We start from the raw sequence: 24,417 nt of genomic DNA on the forward strand, positions 1-24,417 counted from the left end.
TTCAGCGTCAGCTAAATATCCCCCCACACACACACTTCTGACACCCTTTCCTGGCTGGAGCTTTTCTCTGGTCTGCAGGAGTTTGGGAATAAGTGCAAAGATTTCAGGAATGTGTCGAGGATGTGCGACCCCCCCCCCCCCCCCCCCGTCAGTACAGAAGCAATGACTTAGTCCTGGATGGGGTTTAGGATCCTTGTACTTTTATCCAATTTTTTTATGTCTCCAATATGGGTTTTCATGCCGAGCACGTCAATCTGCTCCCCTCTCCTATCTGGCTGGAGCACGACAAGCATGCACAACACCGGTAAGGGGGCGCTATTACATTCGTCTAAAGGAAACAAACAAGGATGAGAAGGTTTTCCTACAGAACCAGCAGGACCCAACAGGAATCTGTAGGAAGACGAGCTGCGAGAACTCCGTAGTGCAAATGCCGTCTGCACTTCTCTCCCCATATTACATGCAGAGGATTAAAGAGTAAATTTTTGGACATCGTGTCATTAATACATTTTGTAATATATTTTATTAAGAGAATTTGTTTTGATTTGATTTGATTTTGATTTTTTGATTTTGATTTGTCTCCTTTCTGTGAAATCCTGCATTTTTTTCATTCTTTCCCTTGATTCTGTTACTGAATGTTACTGTCTATAGCGTGGGTGGGCAATTCATTTTCTCATGGGGTCACATGGGTTCTAGGGGGCTATGCGTGCCACGGCAAATTTAGCTCCACCCACTTCTGCGCTGACTCCGCCCACTGTCAATAATTTTTTTTTTTTCCACGTGCCCCCACAAAGTATAACCCTCCTACAGTTACCCGTACATTATATGCCCCCACATTATAATGTTCCCTTCCAAATGTCCCACAGTATTAAGTCCCTCTCCTCATGCCCGAGTTTAAACTGGGGAGAAACTAGAGGAGGAGATTAAACTGGGGCAGATGGAGGGGGACGTTAAACAGTGGGGATATTTGGAGGGCACATTAAATTGGGGCAAATAGAGGCAGACATGTTCCCCTCCAGCTACTCCTCACGGTTTTAATATGCTCCTCCAGCTGCCCCAGTTTAATGTGTCCCTCCATCTGCCCCCTAGTTTAATGTCCCCCTGCATCTGCCCCCTAGTTTAATGTTCCCCCTCCATCTGCCCCCTAGTTTAATGTTCCCTCTCCATCCTCCTTGAGTTTAAGGGCTCTCTCTCTTGTCAAAACCCGCCCGCCGCAACCATCGCTGTCGCGGCTTAACCCTCTGCTGTCGGCTCAAATGAATGAGCCGACATAGGAGGGAGCTGCCGGGGGCAGAAGCCGCGCGGCTGAGCCTGCGCGGCTTCCGCCTGAAGAAAGGACATGTCCTTTCTTTTCGCCGCTAGCGGCAGCCCGCCGCTAGCAGAGAAAAGAAGCCCGGTGGTCTCCATAGACCACCATTATAAGGGGAGGTTTTGGACGCGAAATCCGCTGTCAAAAACCTCCCCTTATACTCACGTGTGAACTAGCCCTAATTGCTCCCTACATCTGCCCCCAGTTCCCCCTCTTGCTCAACACTTGCTGTCTCTTCTTTCCTACATTACCGGCAGCTTGCTCTTTCTGTGTAACAGCACTGTCATGTATTGCTCCGCCCACTAAAGAGTCTTAGCCTATCCTAGTGAGCTAAAGGACCTGTGATGATGTCATCACAGGTCCTATGGCGGACTTCGCATTCAGCATCTACTTTCATCCCACAAACCAGTCAGAGGGCCATATGTGGCCGTACATTGCCCAGGTCTGGTCTATAGAGTAGGGGGATGTGTAATGTAGGGAAAAGAAAGCGGGGGGGGGGGCTGCTTTAAATAGTTATATCTTGGATATTATAAAATGTACAAACATGTTTTAGTGTCATATGAAAGAGGAAATTATTTTCCTCCAATCGCACTGAGTTTTTTGGTCAGGAAAAATCCGCTTCAGGAAAATTCATGAGGCGTTTTTTGAAGCGTTTTTTGACATGTTTTTCAGGCGTTTTCGCCTGAAAAAAATCAATGCGAGGCAATGGGAGGTGGAAAATCCTTAGGGTAAGTTCACACGGGGTTTTTTGGATCAAAAACCAGGTAGCCACAACTGAAATCCGGTGCACTGCATCGGCATCCAGCCGCGCACTCTGCTCCAGATTAGGGCCCATGAATGGGCCTAGTCCGGAGGAGGGAGTGTCTGCAGGCCGAATCGCGAGGCGAATCGGCCTGAAGAATGAGCACCTCACTTCTTTCTCCGGGAGCCGGAAGAAACAGCGCCCGGAAAAAAGACCTGAGCGGCTCCCATTGAGCTGTCTTTTTGGTCAGAGCTACTTATAAAATGACTAAGTCAAAATGATCTACTGTGTGGGCGGGGCCTGGGGGTGTGGGGGGGGGGCTGTCCCATGTGTCTCGGCGGCGGAGTGGAGGGAAGAGCCGTCTGAATGGAGCCGGACACGGAGCTGGAGGGGAGACTGCGCTGCTCTGTGTGGTGAGTATGGCAGCTGTATGTCATAGGGAGCGGATACAAGGCGCAGTGTGAATAATGTCATTGTAATACACGGGTATATGATGTGTGTGGAGTCAGACCAGGGGCGGATCCAGGGCCGGGTCAGCCTCGGCATAGTCGGGCAAGTGCCGGGGCCCACAGAGCCTCTGGGGGCCCCCCGGCACTTGCCTGTCACGATTTCAGCTCATCGGCGTCCGTCCGCCGATGAGCTGGAATACATACGCGATTAAAGCAGGAGCTGTGAGCTCAGCTCCTGGTTTAAAGCTCCGGCCCGGCTTGCGTGTGTAGGCGCGATGACGTCATCACATCACGCTTACACACGCAAGCCGGGCCGCAGCTAAGAAGGAGCTGAGGTCCCAGCTCCTGCATCGCGTATGTGACTGGAGTGAGAGAGGAGCGTCGGGGGAACGATGGAAGGTGAGTGATAGAAGGTGAGTGTAAGTGTTTGTTTTGTATTAAATATTAAGGTGGAACATAATGAAGGGGGCCCATGAAACTGGGGGGCAAATGAAGGAGAGGGGGGGAACGGCATGACACTGGGGAAGATGAAGGGGGTGGGGAGAGAACGGCATGAAACTGGGGACAAAGATGGAGGGGGCCCAAAGAAACTGGGGGGCAAATGAAGGGGAGGGGGGAACAGCATGACACTGGGGCAGATGGAGGGGGGAGAACGGCATGACACTGGGGCAGATGGAGGGGGGGAGAACAGCATGACACTGGGGCAGATGGAGGGGGGGAGAACGGCATGACATTGGGGCAGATGGAGGGGGGGAGAACGGCATGACACTGGGGCAGATGGAGGGGGGAGAACGGCATGACACTGGGGCAGATGGAGGGGGGGGACAGCATGACACTGGGGCAGATGGAGGGGGGAGAACGGCATGACACTGGGGCAGATGGAGGGGGGAGAACGGCATGACACTGGGGCAGATGGAGGGGGGGAGAACGGCATAACACTGGGGCAGATGGAGGGGAGAGAACGGCATGACACTGGGGCAGATGGAGGGGGAGAACAGCATGACACTGGGGCAGATGAAGGGGGGGAGAACGGCATGACACTGTGGCAAATGAAGGGGGGGGAGAACGGCATGACACTGAGGCAAATGAAGGGGGGGAGAACGGCATGACACTTAGGCAGATGAAGGGGGAGAACGGCATGACACTGGGGTGGATGGAGGGGGAAGAACAGCATGACACTGGGGCAGATGAAGGGGCGAGAACAGCATGACACTGGGGCAAATGAAGGGGGAGAGAACGGCATGACACTGGGGCAAATGAAGGGGGGGAACGGCATGACACTGAGGCAGATGAAGGGGGGAGAATGGCATGACACTGGGGAAGATGAAGGGAGGGATGGCATGACACTGGGGCAGATGAAGGGGGGAGAATGGCATGACACTGGGGCAGATGAAGGGGGGAGAATGGCATGACATTGGGGCAGATGAAGGGGGGAGAACGGCATGACACTGGGGCAGAGACAGGGGGGGACATGAAACTGTGGGCAGATAAAGGGGGAGAATGGCATGAAACTGGGGACAGAGATAGAGGGGGGGACATGAAACTAGGGGTAGATGAAGGGTGTGTATGAAAATGGGGAGAGATGGAGGGGGTACATATAATTTACGGGTGACTGTAGGAGGATTATACTGTGTGGAATCACATGAAAAATGAATGAGAATGGGCGGAGTCAACATAAAAGTGGGTGAGGCCTAATTTGCTGCGCTGCGCGTAGGGCCCCGCCAAAGTCAATTGCCCAGGGCCCCGCAAACCCTGGATCCGCCACTGAGTCAGACTGCAGGCTACTAAGGAGGAGGAGCGGCTGTCACGGAGGAACCTGACAAAGAGCGGGGAGCGCGAACCACCCATGCTTCCTTTGTGATCGACGTATTGGGCACCCCTGCTGTACCCTATAGACAGTAACATTCAGCGAGAGGCAGGAACAGCTCTCAATACAGAAAAGGGAAAAATGTAGGATTTCACAGAAAGGAGACAAAATCCGTTACTAAATTATATTACAAAATGTATTAATGTATTAACACAAATACTGCCAGAAAACAAAAAGATGTCCGACAGTTTTGTTAGGCCCGATTCATATCTGTGTTTGGATTTCCATTCAGGGAGTCCTCTTGGGGACCGCATAAAAAAAGTAAAACCCACGGACCCCATAGACTATAATGGGGTCTGTATGGTTTCCGCACGAAAAATGTGGAGAGAAAAGCGCTGATTGTCCCCGTATATTTCATGCGGATAGCAAAATAGAATGGCCCGAACGCAGATGTGAACCAAGTCTTATAGTCTAGGACAGGGGTGCTCACACTTTTTCAGCATGTGAGCTAATTTATAAACTGACCAAGGGATAAGATCTACTACCCACTTCTTGTGGGCGGGGCCTGTGAGCAGGAGACAGCTCTCCGGTGTCTACTTATTCACAGCGCAGACTGAAAATCATCTCTGGACACTGGCAGGCCAGGGCCTTGCACTCGTTCGCAGTCAGGGCTGCGGCGGCCCTGCCTGCAAGTGTCTGGAGATGACTCTCAGCCTGCGCTATGAACAAGCAGACACCGGGGATCCCTGGCTGCATCCCACGATCAACCCATACATCCTTCGCGACCCGTAGATCGCGATCGACGTATTGGGCACCCCTGGTCTAGGGAGTCTGTGTGCTTTCACAGGCACACCGCTTGCAGTTGCATTCGGTAGTCCATTCGGGGGGGGGGTTCCTCATGCGGACTCCCCCAAACGGATTACTGACACAGATGTGAACAAGGCCTTACACTTTAATCAAAAATACATGACTTCAATGCAGGATAACTTTTTTATTTTTCCATTCACAGGGCTTATTTTTTGTGGGACAGATTTCCCTTTGTAATGGGACCAAAAAAAAAATTCAGGATGAAGGAAAAAAAAATTCAGGATGAAGGAGTCGAGAAAAGAATTGCATTTGCACCATTTTCTTATGATTATAGATCAGGTTCTATTCTGTTCTGTGGAGGATCCGGAAACCCTATAGACGAGAATGTATCTGACTGTAGTCCATGATCACCTCAGCCGCCAATTCAGCCGCTCACTCGGTCAGGTCCATGGACTCTTACGTTCAATATCTGTGAATGGGAGCTATTCACGTAACTGATAATTTATCGAACCATCAAAATATAGGTCATACACTGCAATATATTTAGCTGATTTCGACATACATTGCCATATATGAGGCATCCGTGAAAACAGACGTCCCTCAGGTGCAAAACGGGTGTGAGAAATGGATGTTTATCGCGGCCGTTTTGCACTAGGGTCATGTGCACACAGGCTCAGGCCGAGGTCACATGTGGCAGAAAAGCTGCATTTGTTTGTTACAGATTTTGCTGTATTTTTGCTTTGAAGCCCTCCTGGCTTTGGCTCAAGAAACTGTAACAAAATGTGACTGGTTTAATCCGACACAACTGCAGAAAGTCTCATCTATCAGCACACAGCGCTATTTTTCTGGTAAGGCGACGGACGCTATGACAGAACCTGATGGACCCCATTATTTGATGGCTCTTACACATCATTGGGTGGGCAGGCTCTTGTATAACGCACGGAGGGTCGCTGTAAAGTTTTATATGTCAGCCATGCTTGCGGTATCATATGTTATAAAAGTTCGACCTGTATTATTTCCAGACATATCAGGCTTTCGTTGGAGCTGCAACTCTACATAAATATGTCAGTCCTGAATGTGTTTTCAAGCAGTGATATCTCCGGGGATAAAACAGCTAGAACTGCAACCTGAGTGTCACAGGATACATGAGAACTATTCTTATGACGCAAGAGATGTAACTGCAGATATGACTGTTTGACCCTTACATTATACATGGGCCTATATACCCGTAGGCAGGAAGCAGTATACAGATATCGGCTCTCAATTGAGAAGCGAGGGGGAGAAGAAAGAAGCATGGGATTTCAGGGAAAGGAGACAAAATCCATTCATTCGTTGTCATGAATGATGGCAGGAAATCACACGTTGTTCCAAAGTTTAGTTACGCTTTAGGGGGGTGATCCCATCATATGGGCAGTATAGGGGATAACAACCGCTGAGACCCCTCCAAGCAGGGCAATGGGAGCGGATTGTCCTCCATTCTGAATGGAGCGAGGGTCAGGATGGGTGTGCGCTGCTCCAATCTCAATTGGAGACCAAAGATGGCGAATGTACAGCAAAGATAGTGAAGCAAAGAGTCATCCACATCTATCACCACTGCCAGCATCACAAGGGGGAGCATTATACTACAGGAGGGCCACAAGAGGTGAGCAGTATATTGTGTGGGAGCTACAAGGGGGTGCATTATACAGTACTGTATGATAGATACAAGGGGGTACATTATACTGTGTGGGAGCTATAAGGGGATACATTATACTGTGGGGGGGGGGCACAAGGAGGAGCATTATACTATATGAGGGCTACAAGAGGTGAGTATTATATTGTGTGGGAGCTATAAGGGGGTACATTATACTGTGTGGGAGCTACAAGTGGAACATTATACTGTGTGGGAGCTACAAGGGGAACAATATATTGGAGGGGTGGCACAAAGAGGACATTATACTGTGTGGTAGCTTCAAGAGGAATATTATACTGTGTGGTGGACATTATACTGTTTGGGGATGCAAAGTGAGAGTATCATACTGTGGGGGCCATAAGAGGGTCATTATGCTGTATGGGGAGGGGACCACAAGGGAGACATTATACTGTTTGGGGAGGAACCAAGGAGAGAATTATACTGTGAGGGGGCCACAAGAGAGACATTATACTGTTTGTGGTAGCACAAGACGGATATTATACCATGTGGGGCCACAAAGTGGAGCAATATACTGTTTGGGGGGCCACAAGGGGGACCTTTCAGTGTTTGAGGACATTTTACTGTGTAGGGGGAAATAAGTGGAATCTAGTACTGCTTGTGGTGCCACTGAGGGGGGTATTATACTGTTTGCGGGACTACAAGGGGGAACCCTATACTATGTGGGGGCCACACAGAGGGTATTATACTGTATGGGAGGATATTCTACTGTTTGGGGGCACTGACGGGATTGTTATACTGTTTGGGGAGCTACAAGGGGGCACATTATACTATGTGGGGGCCACACAGAGGACATTATACTGTGTTCAGGGCACAAGTCGGTTATTGTACTGCTTGGGAAGTATTATAATGTGTGGGGGACACAAGGAGGGCGATATACTGGATGGGAGAAGGTTTGCAGGTCACAAACGTGCATTATATTGTGTGGTGGCCACAAGGGGGCAGTAATCTGTGTGGTGGCCATTATACTGTATGGAAGCAATAAGGGACTGGGTGTTCTTATTGTGGTGGCTTATTATATGCTCCTTGTGTCCTCTGTCGCGATATATATCGTCCCATCTCCATCACTTTTGGCATAAAGCTACATCTGACTAGACCAGACCGGAGTCTCCCCCTCTCTAGCTGATTAATAGCCCCGTCCGTCCTCCTCAGCGCCCGCTCCCCATTGGCCGGCAGATACAGTGACGTCATATGTGCGCGCCTTCCGTCGCCTTGGTTACGCATCCCGGGCCGCTTTCCTGCAGACAGATGGAGCTCCCGGTGTGACGGCCATGGAGGACGAGGCGGGGGGTGAGCGCGGGCTGAGGCTGGCGCTATGGACCGTGTGCGCCGTCACCATCCCCGTGCTCATCACCCTGTGGTGCAGTGTGCGGCGCTCCCGGCGGACCGGACCGGCCAAGGACGGCAAACACTGCTGGCGGGACACGGACCTGTTCGGGAGACCCACGTACTGCTCGGTGTGTGAGCTGCACATCCTGCGGGGCTTCTACTGCCTGTGCTGCGGCCTGTGCGCCGACGAGCCCTGCGTGTGGAGAGCCGGGAGACGGTACCAGTGCAAGGAAGTGATGGGGCGGAGCGAGGAGCCCGGAGGGATCGGGCAGAGCCACCACTGGGTCCGGGGGAACGTGCCCCTGTGCAGCCAGTGCATGGTGTGCGGCCAGCAGTGCGGGAGCCAGCCCAAGCTGTGTGACTACAGGTGCCTGACCTCCTGTATACTGTATACTCCTATATACCTGACCTCCTGTATACTCCTATATACCTGACCTCCTGTATACTCCTGTATACCTGACCTCCTGTATACTCCTGTATACTGTATACTCCTATATACCTGACCTCCTGTATACTCCTATATACCTGACCTCCTGTATACTCCTGTATACTCCTGTATACTGTATACTCCTATATACCTGACCTCCTGTATACTCCTGTATACTGTATACTCCTATATACCTGACCTCCTGTATACCTGACCTCCTGTATACTCCTGTATACCTGACCTCCTGTATACTCCTGTATACCTGACCTCCTGTATACTCCTGTATACCTGACCTCCTGTATACTCCTGTATACCTGACCTCCTGTATACTCCTGTATACCTGACCTCCTGTATACTCCTGTATACCTGACCTCCTGTATACTCCTGTATACCTGACCTCCTGTATACTCCTGTATACCTGACCTCCTGTATACTCCTGTATACCTGACCTCCTGTATACTCCTGTATACCTGACCTCCTGTATACTCCTGTATACCTGACCTCCTGTATACTCCTGTATACCTGACCTCCTGTATACTCCTGTATACCTGACCTCCTGTATACTCCTGTATACCTGACCTCCTGTATACTCCTGTATACCTGACCTCCTGTATACTCCTGTATACCTGACCTCCTGTATACTCCTGTATACCTGACCTCCTGTATACTCCTGTATACCTGACCTCCTGTATACTCCTGTATACCTGACCTCCTGTATACTCCTGTATACCTGACCTCCTGTATACTCCTGTATACCTGACCTCCTGTATACTCCTGTATACCTGACCTCCTGTATACTCCTGTATACCTGACCTCCTGTATACTCCTGTATACCTGACCTCCTGTATACTCCTGTATACCTGACCTCCTGTATACTCCTGTATACCTGACCTCCTGTATACTCCTGTATACCTGACCTCCTGTATACTCCTGTATACCTGACCTCCTGTATACTCCTGTATACCTGACCTCCTGTATACTCCTGTATACCTGACCTCCTGTATACTCCTGTATACCTGACCTCCTGTATACTCCTGTATACCTGACCTCCTGTATACTCCTGTATACCTGACCTCCTGTATACTCCTGTATACCTGACCTCCTGTATACTCCTGTATACCTGACCTCCTGTATACTCCTGTATACCTGACCTCCTGTATACTCCTGTATACCTGACCTCCTGTATACTCCTGTATACCTGACCTCCTGTATACTCCTGTATACCTGACCTCCTGTATACTCCTGTATACCTGACCTCCTGTATACTCCTGTATACCTGACCTCCTGTATACTCCTGTATACCTGACCTCCTGTATACTCCTGTATACCTGACCTCCTGTATACTCCTGTATACCTGACCTCCTGTATACTCCTGTATACCTGACCTCCTGTATGCTCCTGTATACCTGACCTCCTGTATGCTCCTGTATACCTGACCTCCTGTATACTCCTGTATGCTCCTGTATACCTGACCTCCTGTATACTCCTGTATGCTCCTGTATACCTGACCTCCTGTATACTCCTGTATGCTCCTGTATACCTGACCTCCTGTATACTCCTGTATGCTCCTGTATACCTGACCTCCTGTATACTCCTGTATGCTCCTGTATACCTGACCTCCTGTATACTCCTGTATGCTCCTGTATACCTGACCTCCTGTATACTGCTGTATGCTCCTGTATACCTGACCTCCTGTATACCTGACCTCCTGTATACCTGACCTCCTGTATACTGCTGTATGCTCCTGTATACCTGACCTCCTGTATACTGCTGTATGCTCCTGTATACCTGACCTCCTGTATACCTGACCTCCTGTATACTCCTGTATACCTGACCTCCTGTATACTCCTATATACCTGACCTCCTGTATACTCCTGTATACCTGACCTCCTGTATAGTGCTGTATACTCCTATATACCTGACCTTCTATATACTCCTGTATACCTGACCTCCTGTATACCTGACCTCCTGTATACCTGACCTCTTATATACTCCTATATACCTGACCTCCTATATAGTGCTGTATACTCCTATATACCTGACCTTCTATATACTCCTATATACCTGACCTTCTATATACTCCTATATACCTGACCTTCTATATACTCCTATATACCTGACCTTCTATATACTCCTATATACCTGACCACCTATATACTGTTGTATACCCCTATATACCTGATCTCCTATATACTGTATGCTGTATACTCCTATATACCTGACCTTCTATATACTGCTATATACTCTTATATACCTGACCTTCTATATACTCTATGCTGTATACTCCTATATACCTGACCTCCTATATACTGTATACTCCTATATACCTGACCTCCTATATACTGTATGCTGTATAACCTGCTATATTGCATACTGCTGTATACTCCTACAGACCTGCCATTTTATATACTACTGTATACTCCTATATACCTGACCTCTTATATACTGCTGTATACTCCTATATACCTGACCTCTTATATACTGCTGTATACTCCTATATACCTGACCTCTTATATACTGCCGTATAACCTGCTATATTGTATACTGCTGTATACTCCTATAGACCTGCCATGTTATATACGTCTGCATCCATCAGGGGTTCATCTGCAATAGGTAAAACATTGGTGGGGTCTCCGCTGTCAGTAAATTATCCTCTGTCCTATGCATAGCTGATAAATATTGTATGAGACACAGCCCCTGAAGAGAAGGCCAGCTCTCATCGAACTAAATGGAGTGGAAACTTTCCTGGAACGTATGGGGAAGGGGGGGTCCTAAAACCAAGGCAGACCTATGGGAAGAGTGGACAAATCTGGTGGAATGCTCTCTCCAATATGCCAGTCATCACAAAAAAGAACAACACGTGGCGTCCCAAAACGTGTGGCCTCCCCCTCGCTCACTGTTTTCCCACAGATTGCCATTTAGGTATTGGTCATGCCCATACACTACCCGGGGCCTAGTACACTGGGCTTCGATTCTCCTCATCGGTGTAGTCTGAAGTTTTAGCAGTTTTCCCCTCTGCATCTCTGTGTCTAATTCTCCGTTGTCTCAGAGCAGGTTGGTGGAGATCGTCTGCCGTAAATCAGATAGTAGAGGAGAATCTGCTGCATAACTCAGAAACCTCAGCAAGGTTATACAGAACATTATAGAGAAGTGGGTGAGACATAACACTTACTGCAGCAGTCTCTGTTCTCCCCTCACACAGGGGATGGTCCTGTCTTGTGTGTACAATTCGTGGAGATCCAGACTGGTGTCTCTATAGATTGATCTATAATGTAGAACGTTGTCGGCTCCTTCTATAGATGTATCTGGTGTCAGCGCACCGTCCATGATGACTGCATGGAAGAACATCTGAAGACTGAAAACTGTGATCTCGGAGAATTTAGAAATCTCATCATTCCTTCCAATTATCTGTGGACTGTGAAACAGCTGAAAAGGAGCAAAAGTCAGGACTTTCTGAAGGTAAATTCGTCTAAACCTGTATAATTTTATACAAACCGTATTAATATTCCGTATAAGAGACATTTTTGTCTTCCCAGACTGTTACATTGATGATCTATCCTTAGGCCCGGTGATCGTGAGGGGTCTGACACTCCGGATCCCTGTCGATCAGATATGTAAAGTTGCAGCCGTGCTTAGCTGCTTCACTAGCCGTGCGACCTCACGTTCACTGGTCACATGACCTGGTCCCAGCGCAGTCCCATTCAAGTGAATGGACTGCGTTACGATACCAGGCACAATCTTTGCACACGTACAGCACTCGGCTTGATAAGTAGTGAAGAGTCTGCAGCGCTCATCTGAATGCTTTAGCCTCTTTATTCAGCTGGTCAGCCAGGGCCGGGTGTCAGACCCCTGCCGATCTTTAGTTGGTCACGTGTCCTAAGGTTAGGTCATCAAGTAATAATTCACGGAAAACCCCTTTTAATAATGCATCTAGGTAGAGTAGCCAACCATATGGATGATCGGCCAGTGTAAGAATCTGGGCAACTTAGACATGAGGTGTATTGTGATGACTGAGCCCAAGCACCTCCAAAAGAGCAGGTCTCTGGGGTGTCCCCGGTATGGAGTGGTCCAAAAAAGGGCAGCCAGTGAACCGGGCTATGGCTACCGAGGGTCCGACACCCAGCATCCCACCAATCCTCTGTTCTCGGCATCTGATACACATAATGGGCAGACAGCGCCTTTCTCTGTGTAGTGGCTGAACTGAGTTAATGCAGCTTAGCTCCAATTCAAAATAATGAGTTGCAGTACCAGGTCTGGCCACTACACAGAATAGCCCTATCTGCTTCCTGCTCTATTCTCTGTGTATCAAATGCTGAGAATTGCTGTTCGGCGGGGGTGCTGGATTGGGTCATTATTTTTAGCCTGGAAAAAAAACCCCTTTCATGGTGACTATGATAGACAAGGGTCAGCACCTGCATCCTGTGTACCTGCATAGGGCCTAATATGCCGGTGGTTTTATTTATCTGGCTGATCAGCGCTCCTATTCTGTATGATAGGACAATCCTAGGACACTCTTCTTGCTGTCCTACGTTGTCCTAAGTTTATTTTATTTCATGCCAAATCTTCTGCTGTTGTTTTCCAGTTGATCTCTTCTTCCATGGGGAGCAGCTGGACCCCTTTAATTGTTCTGGCCAACACCCGCAGTGGGAACAACATGGGCGAGGATCTAGTCAGTGAATTTAAAGGTCTTCTAAATCCTTTACAGGTGGGTAAAATTGTGTTGTGGCACCTGAATAAAAAGCTGTATCAAGTATATAAAGGAGAATCCATCAAAATGGTGGATATGTTATTAAAAATGTCCCGGAACGTGAAAAAATACCGCACCTATACGAGTCAGATTGCAGCCAGATCCCTTTGACTTGAATGGGTGCCGGCATACGCGCGTATCACATTGAAAGCAATAGGGGAACAAAGCCTCCCATTGATTTCAATGGGTAGCGCTCGTATGCCGGCTCCCATTCAAGTCAATGGGAGCTGTTTTTTACGCACTCAGTCTGAACGTGTTTTACGTCCAGAATGAGCGCAGCGTATGCTCCGTGTGAAGGCTCCCCTAGGAGGTGTTTGGGCCGTGGTTAGGCGAGTACACGCACATCGGCATTGGTGTCATGACTGACAAACCTGGACTTCTTTAGACTAGAGCGGTCCTCCGTGGTCACATGCTTTAGTCAGTGACATCATGGCTACAGTGATGATGTCACCAGCTATTGCCTTGTTTATTTTACCACCCTAAATAGTGACTTAAACAATAAATTGCAATATTGCAATCCATATTGCAATTTTTTTGTCGCACATAAAAGCGCCATGACCTATAAAGCTTTGCCAACGTTTTTTTTTTTTTTTTTTTTTTAGGTGTTTGACTTGAGCAAAACCTCCCCATACAAGGCCCTTCAGCTGTGCACGATGTTACCTGCCAATGCTGCCAAAGTGCTGGTGTGCGGGGGGGACGGCACGGTCGGCTGGGTCCTCGATGCTGTAGACGAAATGAAAATTAAGGTAAAATAATAGTTTGTTTGTTCATAGTTTATTCTTCGTGAATGAATTGTATATGTAGCGCTATGTTCAGTGTGTATACAAGTGGGGGGGGGATCAGATGTGAAAATGCTCCTTCCAAATTTTGTAGGGCCTGATGTAAAAAAAACTTTTTAACTGGACAGCTTCTTGGTCAGCCAGGCAAAGGACGAGGGGTTGTGTCGGGAATTTCATCTTGACTTCATATGTCTGGAAGGTACCCAATAGAGATGAGCGAGTATATTCCATCATATACCTCCGCCACATAGCTCCCAGTGCAAAACCACTTCCAGGGCATTGAATTTTTACTGCACCTTCCCTGGCACCGGGAGCTATGCAGTGGAGGTGGGAGGGGCAGTAAATATTCAATGCCCCGGAAGTTTTTTGCACTGGGAGCTATGTGGCGGAGGTATATGATGGAATGTACTCGCTCATCTCTAGCACCCAACTCTTCCAGATGGAGATGGGACAAGCTCAGTCTCCATTTTTCCAAGTTGGAGGAAGAGGGGGCACCCTGGCAGGCAGGTGTGGTAACCACAAGCCATATCTACAGGGTTCCTGACTGTAAATTCTAAATAAATGTCCTTTTCGTGCATTGCTATATGGTTGTGGGGTCTGTTAGTAACGCAGGTCTTGGTTCTTCCTCACAGTCTCCTGATGCTCGCAGCCAAACCTCCCATCTCCCCCGTCCTTGGTGTAATGGGATTCCTGACTATCAGGTCATTCTAGATTAAACATTTATTTGATGCTATTTTAGTCCGCTTTCGAGCAGGGACAGTACACACAGAGCAGTTCGATGCAGTTTGTGTTGTATCAATTCTTTACTTAGAACTGTGTGTGCCGTTCCTCTGTTGTTTCTCCTAGAAATATATGAATAAATGTAAGTCTTGTTATTCATACATTTCCAGGGGGAATAACAGAGGGCCAAAAAAAAAAAATCAGATTTCTTTTCCTCCTGAAGGGAGGAAAGATCACATGTGTATGGCTTTCTATACTGTACCATTTGGGTTATTTTACTTTAGCTCCTTTGGATATATCCACATGGAGGAATTTAGGGCTGATTTTGAGGTGGATTCTGTCTCAATATCACTGCCAAATTCTGCCCCCACTATGGGAAGCGGAGATCGAAGCAGGACACACACACTAAAAAAAAAAAGCCTCGTGCCTGATCTTGCCACGTAATCCATGACTAACCCAGATGCAGAACCCTTGGCGTAAGCCGCTCTGCCATTCATCTGGGACTTATCAGCAAGTGGAGGAATGCCAGAAAATGGACTGCCTTTTGCAGTGTGTGAATGGGCCCTGTCTGTTTGCAAGGTGTATACAGCACATATTGAGGTTACCCATATACTCCGTGCTTGGTTAAAGGGATTCTACCACTAAAACGCTGTTTTGTGTGCTTTAGACGTCGGAATAGCCTTTAGAAAGGCTATTCGTCTCTTACCTTTTAGACGTGGTCAGAGCTGACGAAGAAGGAAGACGACAGAGAAGGGGAGGATGCAGCTGAAGAAGGAGGCGTCGCTGGAGCGGGTTCTCGGGCTGCAGTAGGGACGCCCCCATCGCCGTTTGAGCACTGGGGCCCGCCCTCTTTGCTGCAGAGAACTCATTAGCATACCAGTAAAAAACGGTATTTCTGAGGAACGGCGCGGTGGAGACCATGTCTAAAGGTGAGACGAATAGCCTTTCTAAAGGCTATTCCGACGTCTAAAGCAGACAAAACAGCGTTTTAGTGGTAGAATCCCTTTAATCTAATGGGGCAGATTTATTAAGACTGGTGTTGTATAGGTCAGTCTTAATAATGGCCTCGACTGTCACAAGGTGCGCCTAAATTACTGAAAGGCTGCCTGTGCTAACCACTGAGCCACTATGTTGCCCCTAATAAATGTTAGGCCAAGGCGTCCCTGCTCCACTATGATCAAATTTGCGTAAATTGGCTAGCATTGCGTAGAATGGAGGACGTGCACCATAAGATGTGTCACGTTGTCGTCAGCTATAACTTGTGCCACTTTCTGGCGTGTCAGAGAGTAAACTTTATGGGCGTCCGAGGCGTCTGGAAAAAGTGGGGCGGGGGAACTAACAGTACGGCAGATCTTTGGAGCCAAAAAGGGCGGTGCACCAAAGATGGGCCATGTCTGTGTTAGAAAACTACAAAATGGTAAACCAGCGTCCTCCGACCTCACATCAGATTCATGTACAAGCGCCATAAAATATTCTCATACACAACCGGTTTATTTGCGGTAGGGATTGGCGTACATTGGTCAGTGGGCGTACTGCTGAAATGACAATAATATTGACAGTGAGAACTACATGAGGACCAGTACCTGGGGCACATCCTTGACTAAGGTAATGACTCCTAACTTCTCCATCTGTGTGTGTTTTTCAGGGCCAAGAAAATTTTATCCCACAGGTAGCAGTGCTACCCCTAGGAACGGGCAACGACTTGGCCAATACGTTAGGATGGGGCGCGGGCTATGCAGGGGAGGTTCCTGTGGAGCAAATACTCCGAAATGTAATGGAAGCCGACAGCGTCAAGCTGGACAGGTGAGGAGGAGAACACCGCGTTAGGTAGTTTGTGATCGGTCACACTGGTTTGTTTCCTAGTGGCCGTGTGATGTTATTACAGCCTCGTCCCATACAAGTGTATGAGAGAAGACTGTTATTACATTGCACGGCTGCTATTGAACAAACTGCATGTGATGTAAACTGTGACATGCACTGCTGATCTGCGGGGGTCCCTGGGTGTTGGACCCTCATTGATGATCTATCCTGATAAGTCATCTATATAAGCAACCCCTTTAAAGGAATTTTTCCTACTATTGTTATTTGCTAAGGTTTGCCATTATTGCCTGGTTGGCGGGTGTCTGACCGCCTGGATACCAAATGTTCTGTCTCTGCCGAGATGGTCTGTGTTCCGGATTTTGTGGCTCGTGCGCTACGGCAGGAGAATGACTTCTAGTTATCTGCGATGTCAGGCGTCCTGCTTGTGTTCTGTAGTGATTACAGGACGAAACCGTATGGAGCGGAGCGGCCGGAACATCTAACATCATGCATAACTAGAATTCTGTGACTATACTCTCCGCATAGTGTTCAGGCCGATCAGTCCCACAAACACATGGACAGTCAAGACGTTCCTGGCTACCCCCTATGCAACGATCTCCCACTTACTGGCATTGGTCACTTACATTTTTAGGTTTGGTGGTTTTGTCTCACTTGTCTCCTGACCAATTGCCATGGCATGTGCAAGCAATACATAGTTGTGATATAATCTGATGGGAATACCTCTATGACGATATGGTGGATGTGTTGGATAGTTCCCTTTTATATCATGTAGTGAAGGCTATGGACACCTTTGGCATGATTCATACATATGTTAGTGTTTTCCTAGTGTTAATAAAGTTGCACTAGGCGTCAGGCCACAGCCTTCATTCCTTCTCTTATTTGTAGACCTTTTACAATTTGTTCCTAGTTTCAGGAACTTCCCTTCCCTAGCTGTCAGCTCAACTCCTCTGTACTGCTTAGGTTCAGTTCACATCTCCATTGTCTTTCCCAGTTCTCTGTTAGGAGGGACTCTGAAGCCGAAGTGAACAGAACCCCTGTCCTGCAGAGTGCACTGTCGGTGGTACACTTATATGTTTTATCCTCCTTAGCCTCAAACTACCTACCATGTGCTTTCTTCCCTATCTACAGTCTGTGTGATCAGCTCTCCCTGATGACTCGGGTGCTTTCCCTGCTCTCAGTTCTGCTGTATTCATCCTCCGTCTCACTGCGAGAAGGGAAGAGCAGACGCATCCAGGAACAGTGTGATGTCCGATCTGCCACATTCAGCAGGAGAGCCACCCTGGTGAAGGAGTTGCACATACTTTACATCAGCAAAGACCCTTAAGAAAGTTACAGTTTGGCATTTAGGAAGTAAAGGGGGAAAAAAAAAATCGGAGAAAGTGTGTCCATAGCCTTCACCACAAAATCCAAGATGTTATTTTCTATACATAGATCAGTAAGTCCACATCCCCAGATACACAAAGGCGTCATTTCTGTCTTTCAGGTGGAAAGTGCAGGTTACTAACAAGGGCTACAGTCTGAGGAAACCGAAGGTAAAGAGATTCCTTCCATGAGTGTTAGTTTGTGGGTGATCTGCTCCACCTTGTTACAGACAGCCCCATGCCGGACGTGTCACGTGCTATATCCCGCTGGTTATGACAATGCCGGATGTTTCTCTTTTTAGGTTTTGTCCATGAATAATTACTTTTCGATAGGCCCGGACGCCCTGATGGCACTAAACTTCCATACGCACCGCGAGAAGACTCCCTTGCTGTTTTCAAGCAGGCTTGTTAATAAGGTAAGGAGTGGTAAGGGGGCAATATACAGGAGACAAGAGTTGGCTAGACCAACCAACCATCTAATGTGTATGGGGGGCATCCTGACTCTCCCCCTGACAGCAGATGGTGTGGTCTGAAAGGATTGGGCAATTCAATATCAACATGTCTGTTCATGTGTTCTTATGGGAGATAAGCCAGAGGTTTATGGGCATTAGTCAAGTTGTAACTTTCTCTGTTAACCACTTCAAAACCGGTTACCGCACAACTCCTGGGCTCCGGAGCGACTCCCTACGGTAACGTAAATAATCACCACTAATTGAGATAAATTGACCGATTCATCGCGATTTTTGATCTTGATTTGAGTTTTGATTCAGGTCATAATAGCCAAGCCCTAGGTCAGATGTTCTTTGAGTAGCAGTTACAGTAGTAAGAGCACTCAGTAGTCATTTTTGAAAGTCCTTGGAAACTTTGGGGTAAGTTCACACTGTTTTATGCAGGAGGAATTTGGGGTGGAATCTGCCTCAAAAAAACAAAGGTAGCATTGCTTATACAGTGGTCGAGATGTGGGTTACTTTAATTACGCCTAAAGCTGTATGATCCGTCACCAGTCGTTTTCTTCACTGTGTAGATGGTGCCTGGACATATAAAGTTATAGTCCGATACGACTTCATATCCTGTGGGGTAATGCGGGGTCAGAGCAGAGTTAGGGTAATCATCTGTGATCGGCCTGTCTGAAAACATGTGTCTTTAGTTTGCGCTTGAAGCTGTAGAAATTGGGAGTTAATCTGATTGTCCGGGGTAGAGCATTCCAGAGAAGTGGTGCAGCTCGGGAGAAGTCTTGTATACGAGCGTGGGAGGTTCTGATAATAGAGGATTTAAGTGTTAGGTCATTGAGTGAGCGGAGAGCACGGGTTGGGTGGTAGACAGAGATGAGGGAGGAAATGTAGGGAGGTGCAGCATTATGGAGAGCCTTGTGGATGAGGGGGATAAGATTATATTTTATTCTATAATGAATAGGCAGCCAATGTAGTGACTGGCACAGACCAGAGGCCTCGCTGTAGCGTCTAGACTGATGGATGAGCCTGGCCGCTTCATTCAGAATAGATTGTAGAGGGGAGAGTTTAGTGAGGGGAAGACCGATTAGTAAGGAGTTACAGTAGTCAAGGCGAGAATGAATCAGAGAGACAATAAGTGTCTTTAGTGTATCTCTGGTAAGGAAAGGGTGTATTCTGGAGATGTTTTTGAGGTGGAGGTGACATGAACGTGCGAGTGATTCAATATGAGGGGTGAAGGAAAGGTCGGAGTCAAACATGACCCCGAGACAGCGGGCCTGCTGCCTAGGAGTTATAGTAAGGCCTGAGACTGCAATGGATATATCAGGGACAGATCTATTAGATGGTGGAAGCAGTAGTAGTTCAGTCTTTGAAAGTTTCTTTTACAGTCCCAACATATCAATGTGTTTTGTGTTTCAGGCTGTATACTTATTTTATGGAACAAAGGATTGCCTGATCCAGGAGTGTAAAGATCTGGATAAGAAAGTAGAGGTAAGAATGGAAGGAGCAGCCGCTCTTCTATCGTATCTGGTTGGGTCATATTGGAAGGAAATCCTGATCACACATACATGTTACGCTGGGTTCACACTTGCGCCCGGGGTCCGTTCTGAGCTTTCAGTCTTCTGCATGCAGAAGTAAAAGAAGACGACATACTTGTCAATCCCCCGGCACTCTGCTCCAGTGTTGCAGCCCCTGTTCCAGTCTGGCCAGTTGTTTCACCACTTGTAATACAGACAGGAAAGGGAATGGGCGGCCACACTTGTGGAACAGTGTGTTCGAAGAAGACGAATATTCCTTTTAGTGATATTTTACACCTTCCCTGGCCACCAGTCAGTAGCTATGCCCTTGGCTGCTCTCCTCTGTGTGGGTGGAAGCCATAACCACTGTCACTATGGACATCAGCAGTATATATGCAAGTTAGCTTGGTTGTTACCCTATCCCTCCAGCCACCACCATCACATTTTATAAGGGTTTCAGTCACAGAATTAGCTGTCCGTAGTTGGAGGCCTGCCATACCCTGGGCGGGCTGGAGCCTTACTAAGGCTGGACAATTTCACTGTGAGATCCATCTTGTTTTCTACACCTGCCAAGTAAGCAGCTGTACCATGGGGTCACCAGCCATGACCTGAGCACAGATGAAGGCTTGCACCTAATACTTAACTTGTTACCTTTCATAAGCTAAAAGGTTTTTTTTGTGAACTTGCTAACCACAGCTTGAACTGGACGGGGAGAAGATATCTCTGCCGAATCTTGAAGGAATCGTGGTCTTGAATATTGGTTACTGGGGAGGTGGCTGCCGTCTGTGGGAAGGAATGGGGGATGAGCCGTATCCCTTATCGAGGTAAGTGTGTGTGCGCCGTATCAGTCACTTGTGAGTAACAGGAAATGAACGTTTGTACATAAGTCATCATTTTGATGTCTGGTGTTGTGCAGAAGTTTTAAGCGAGTGTGGGAAACCTAATATGCGGTAATAGATTCACATATAGAACATCCAGTTGAGAAGTTGGCGCATGTATAATAACCATCACTATAGCACAACATTTCGTGCAGGATTGCCCTTCCTCAGGCTCAGATGATCCTGGATGACGTTGTCTTAGCTCAAACCCCTTCAATATGCCATAAATGTGTATGATGAGTATGGCCGCCTTCTACATGACGACAATACTGTCTATATTTCTGTATACCTGTGAGTGTTATCAGCACTACAAGCCTTGTATACGTTATATATGGTGAGTACTAAAGTCTATAATATCAGTTTTCTTCTCTTCCTCCTTTTCCGTTCTTCCCTTGCAGACACGATGACGGGCTATTAGAAGTTGTTGGAGTTTATGGATCTTTTCACTGTGCTCAGATTCAGGTTAAGTTGGCCAATCCAGTCCGTCTTGGCCAAGCGCACACTGTGAGGGTAAGGACTGGTTTGGTTTTGTCATTCTGAAGTTCTTGGGGGGGGTTTTTTATCCACTTTGTAGAGTTGCGGTTAAAGGCATTGTCCACTTTCAGACCAATATGGAGGGACCAATGTTATTGTTAGTATACTTTCTGTATCCGTTCCTCACGGTTTTCTAGCTCCCTGTTGGTCTCTACTTACTGGTACCGTCTTGATTTACCAGTAAGTGCCAGTTTAGCCGATCCCTAGCCGCAGCGTTGATTGTCTGAGCGCCGTTTGTAGGTATCTCGATTGTTTCCAGACAGGACCCGATGTCTCTATAGAAATCTTGTTGTCCGATCCTGTAGATTGGTTCGCTCTTCATGGTGGTCACCAGGACAGGTGGGTTCTGTTGGTTTTCTTGACGCCCGCCACTATTCTCTATTCTTCGTTTTTCCAGCTGATTTTGAAGAGTTCCAGAATGCCAATGCAAGTGGATGGCGAGCCCTGGGCCCAGGGGCCGTGTACAGTCACCATTACCCACAAGACACACGCACTGATGTTGTACCACGTAGGAGAACAAACCGATGACGACGAAGACGACGATCCTTCCAGCGACTCAGATCAAGACCTACAAGATCCTGTGAATCGTGATGTGGACATGTAGATAGCCGCTATATGGTCCCACATCTAAAAAATCCTTCCAAGGAGAAGCTCCTGATAATTTATTCACTTTTATTTATTTCCTTGTTTTACTTTGGTTACCTCCGTCACATCAGACTGTCACTCTAATCGTTTCTGCCTAGGGTTTAACCCTTGTGTTGTCATAGTCTTAGGAACCTCTGCTGTGTGACGGCTCCATGGTCAGCACCAGTCCATGTCCACGTTTCTACTGTTACTACTGGTTTAAGATGACACTGAGGAGAAAAGGTAGCTGGTATGTGAGCGGATCACTGGTGTGGTGGTGGATCACTGTTGTAGTAAATCACTTGTACAGGGTGGATCATTTATGTAGTAGATCACTGGTGTGGATCACTGGCATAGGGGGCTGAATAACTAATGTAGTTGATAACTGGAGTAGTAAATCACTCGTACGGGGTGGATCACTGGCGTGGATCGCTGGTGTAGAGATAGATCATCATTGTAGGAGAAGGTCACTGGTGTAGTAGATCACTGGTATACGGGTGTACTGCTGGTGAAGGGATAGATCATTGCTGTAGTAGTGGATCACTAGTGTAGGAGATCACTGGTGTACCAGTGGAATAACTGGGGTGGTAGATCACTGGTATAGAGGTGGATCGCTGGTGTAGGAGTAGATCCCTGGTGTAGAGATAGCTCACCATTGTAGCAGAAGGTCACTGGTGTAATAGATCACTGGTATACAGGTCGACTGCTGGTGAAGGAATAGATCATTGGTGTAGTAGTGGATCACTAGTGTAGGAGATCACTTGCGTACCAGCGGGATAACTGAGGTGATGGATCGCTGGTGTAGGGATAGATCACTAGTGTTGGAGATCATTGGTGTGTGTTGCTGGTGTCGCAGATCCTTCACGTATGAGTGGATCACTGGCGTAGCAGATCACTGGTCCTTGTACTTTTTTGGTAAACGTACCTGTTTTGCGGCAGGATTCCGGTTGTCGTGTGTGGTTCACTTTTAGGCTCTTTTTCTCGTGTTGGTTTTGTTTACATGTAGATTATATTAAGCTTTACATGAAATCTTCCATATTTCGTTCTGTCTTAGGGTAAGGTTTGTACGAGCGGAGCCGTTCTTGTGTTGCGATTTACTATCACTATAAGTATTAACCCAATTGTGTTAAGGGTAAGGCCAGACAATATTCCTGCTCTGCATTTCGTCGTGAATTATGCTTTGGGTTTCCCCACCCTATACAATATCTCTGAGAGCGGCCATGTTAGATTATATTCAGCTTACGGGGAGGTTAAAGGGGTTTTTCAGGCCTATCGATTGATGCCGTGTGTTCTGACAACCAGACCCAACCGCTTGGGTGTTCGGGCGAGGGCTGAGGGTTAGGCTGTACTTGCGTTGTACAGTGACTGTGCTTGATATTGCACTTCAGCCCGTTCACTTGAGCTGCGATCAGGCCATGTGACTGATGAATGTGACGTCACATGACCTGCTGCTTCTCTGAGCGTCGGACACCCCATGGATCTTCAGTTAGGTCAGTAAGTCCAGAAAAATCCCTTATAAATCACCAAATATTACCAGGACGCAACGTTATGAGGTAGGTCGCATGAGTGCAAAATCCTGCTGGGCATCCACTCGCACACCTATCGTCCATGATGGCCGTGTAATATTAAGCTTGCACATATATAAGTCCCCAGTCACATGTTTACTTGTAGTGCACCACGCTGCTTTTGGGTCACCCCTATACTATTAGATCAGGAGGCCTGACGTCCTCGTAAATCCGATTCCCTTTTCATTTGCTTTGGATTTCGCTCTAAGCTACAGCATGGCCCAGTTTTTGAGCAGATTTCCTCCGCCACGAGTGGATGGGGATTTTCAATGCATTTTAGGGTTTAATTTACCAGGATACCCCTTTATGCCCTATTTGCCCAGTTGGATGCCTTGGAGTGGGTCCTCAGCTCATGACCACCTTGGCGGGCTAAAGTAATAACGGCTCGTCTGTATATTACATCTGACTTACCTTTTGGTTACGGTCCCGTACACCACAGTGGTCTCATGTTGTAGATGGGACGTCACCGCTGCAGCCCTGTAAATAAGGACCGGCGGGGAGGACCGTAGCGGCCTGTGATCCAATGGGCAAGTGCAGTTTTTATTTCCTGTTCCCTGCCTTTACCCCATTTTTTGTAAACCCTTTTAATCTGGGTAAGACCGAAAGGAATTGCACATGGCCGGTTTGTCACCCCAGTCGAATATCTACAATCTCCAGAAAAGCTGTGTAGATTGTAATCCCATACCTTGTCGTCCCTCAGGGTGCACTATAGAAATGCTATATTTTATATACCAAACATTCCATCTTTTACTATATTTTGCATCTTTTTTTTTGTTTGTTTGTTTGTATTTTCTTTCCCCCCCCCCCAGGCTGTGCCTGGACCCCCAATCCTTCCCATTTTGAACGAAAAACCCTATAAATCATG

At 47.6% G+C, this 24,417-nt stretch overlaps 1 protein-coding gene and 1 long non-coding RNA gene across 2 annotated transcripts; one reads left to right on the forward strand and one right to left on the reverse strand.

The window, feature by feature from the left end:
* Positions 1-8,037: 8,037 nt before the first annotated feature.
* DGKE (diacylglycerol kinase epsilon) lies at positions 8,038-22,323 on the forward strand. The gene is made up of 11 exons (XM_075279410.1): positions 8,038-8,497; positions 11,857-12,016; positions 13,140-13,262; positions 13,907-14,050; positions 16,449-16,606; positions 18,108-18,156; positions 18,288-18,401; positions 19,854-19,925; positions 20,648-20,775; positions 21,228-21,339; positions 21,761-22,323. The coding sequence occupies exons 1-11, from the start codon at positions 8,073-8,075 to the stop codon at positions 21,965-21,967; spliced, it is 1,692 nt and encodes a 563-aa protein (XP_075135511.1). The 5' UTR covers positions 8,038-8,072; the 3' UTR covers positions 21,968-22,323.
* A 13-nt stretch (positions 22,324-22,336) lies between these two features.
* Positions 22,337-22,878, reverse strand: LOC142210340 (uncharacterized). Its single transcript, XR_012716984.1, has 3 exons — positions 22,868-22,878; positions 22,660-22,767; positions 22,337-22,457 (listed from the first exon to the last, which is right to left on the reverse strand). It is a non-coding gene; the product is annotated as an uncharacterized LOC142210340 (long non-coding RNA).
* Between the last annotated feature and the right edge of the window lie 1,539 nt (positions 22,879-24,417).

This window comes from Leptodactylus fuscus, chromosome 6 (genome assembly GCF_031893055.1).
Source record: "Leptodactylus fuscus isolate aLepFus1 chromosome 6, aLepFus1.hap2, whole genome shotgun sequence".
Taxonomy (NCBI): Eukaryota; Metazoa; Chordata; class Amphibia; order Anura; family Leptodactylidae; genus Leptodactylus; species Leptodactylus fuscus.

Excerpts from the sequence above, each read along its gene's own strand:
- DGKE (XM_075279410.1), top strand. The coding sequence starts at position 8,073 with ATGGAGGACGAGGCGGGGGGTGAGCGCGGGCTGAGGCTGGCGCTATGG. Across the intron at positions 8,498-11,856 it reads CCCAAGCTGTGTGACTACAG|ATGTATCTGGTGTCAGCGCA; the intron begins GTGCCTGACCTC and ends CTCCTTCTATAG. Across the intron at positions 14,051-16,448 it reads TAGACGAAATGAAAATTAAG|GGCCAAGAAAATTTTATCCC; the intron begins GTAAAATAATAG and ends TGTGTTTTTCAG.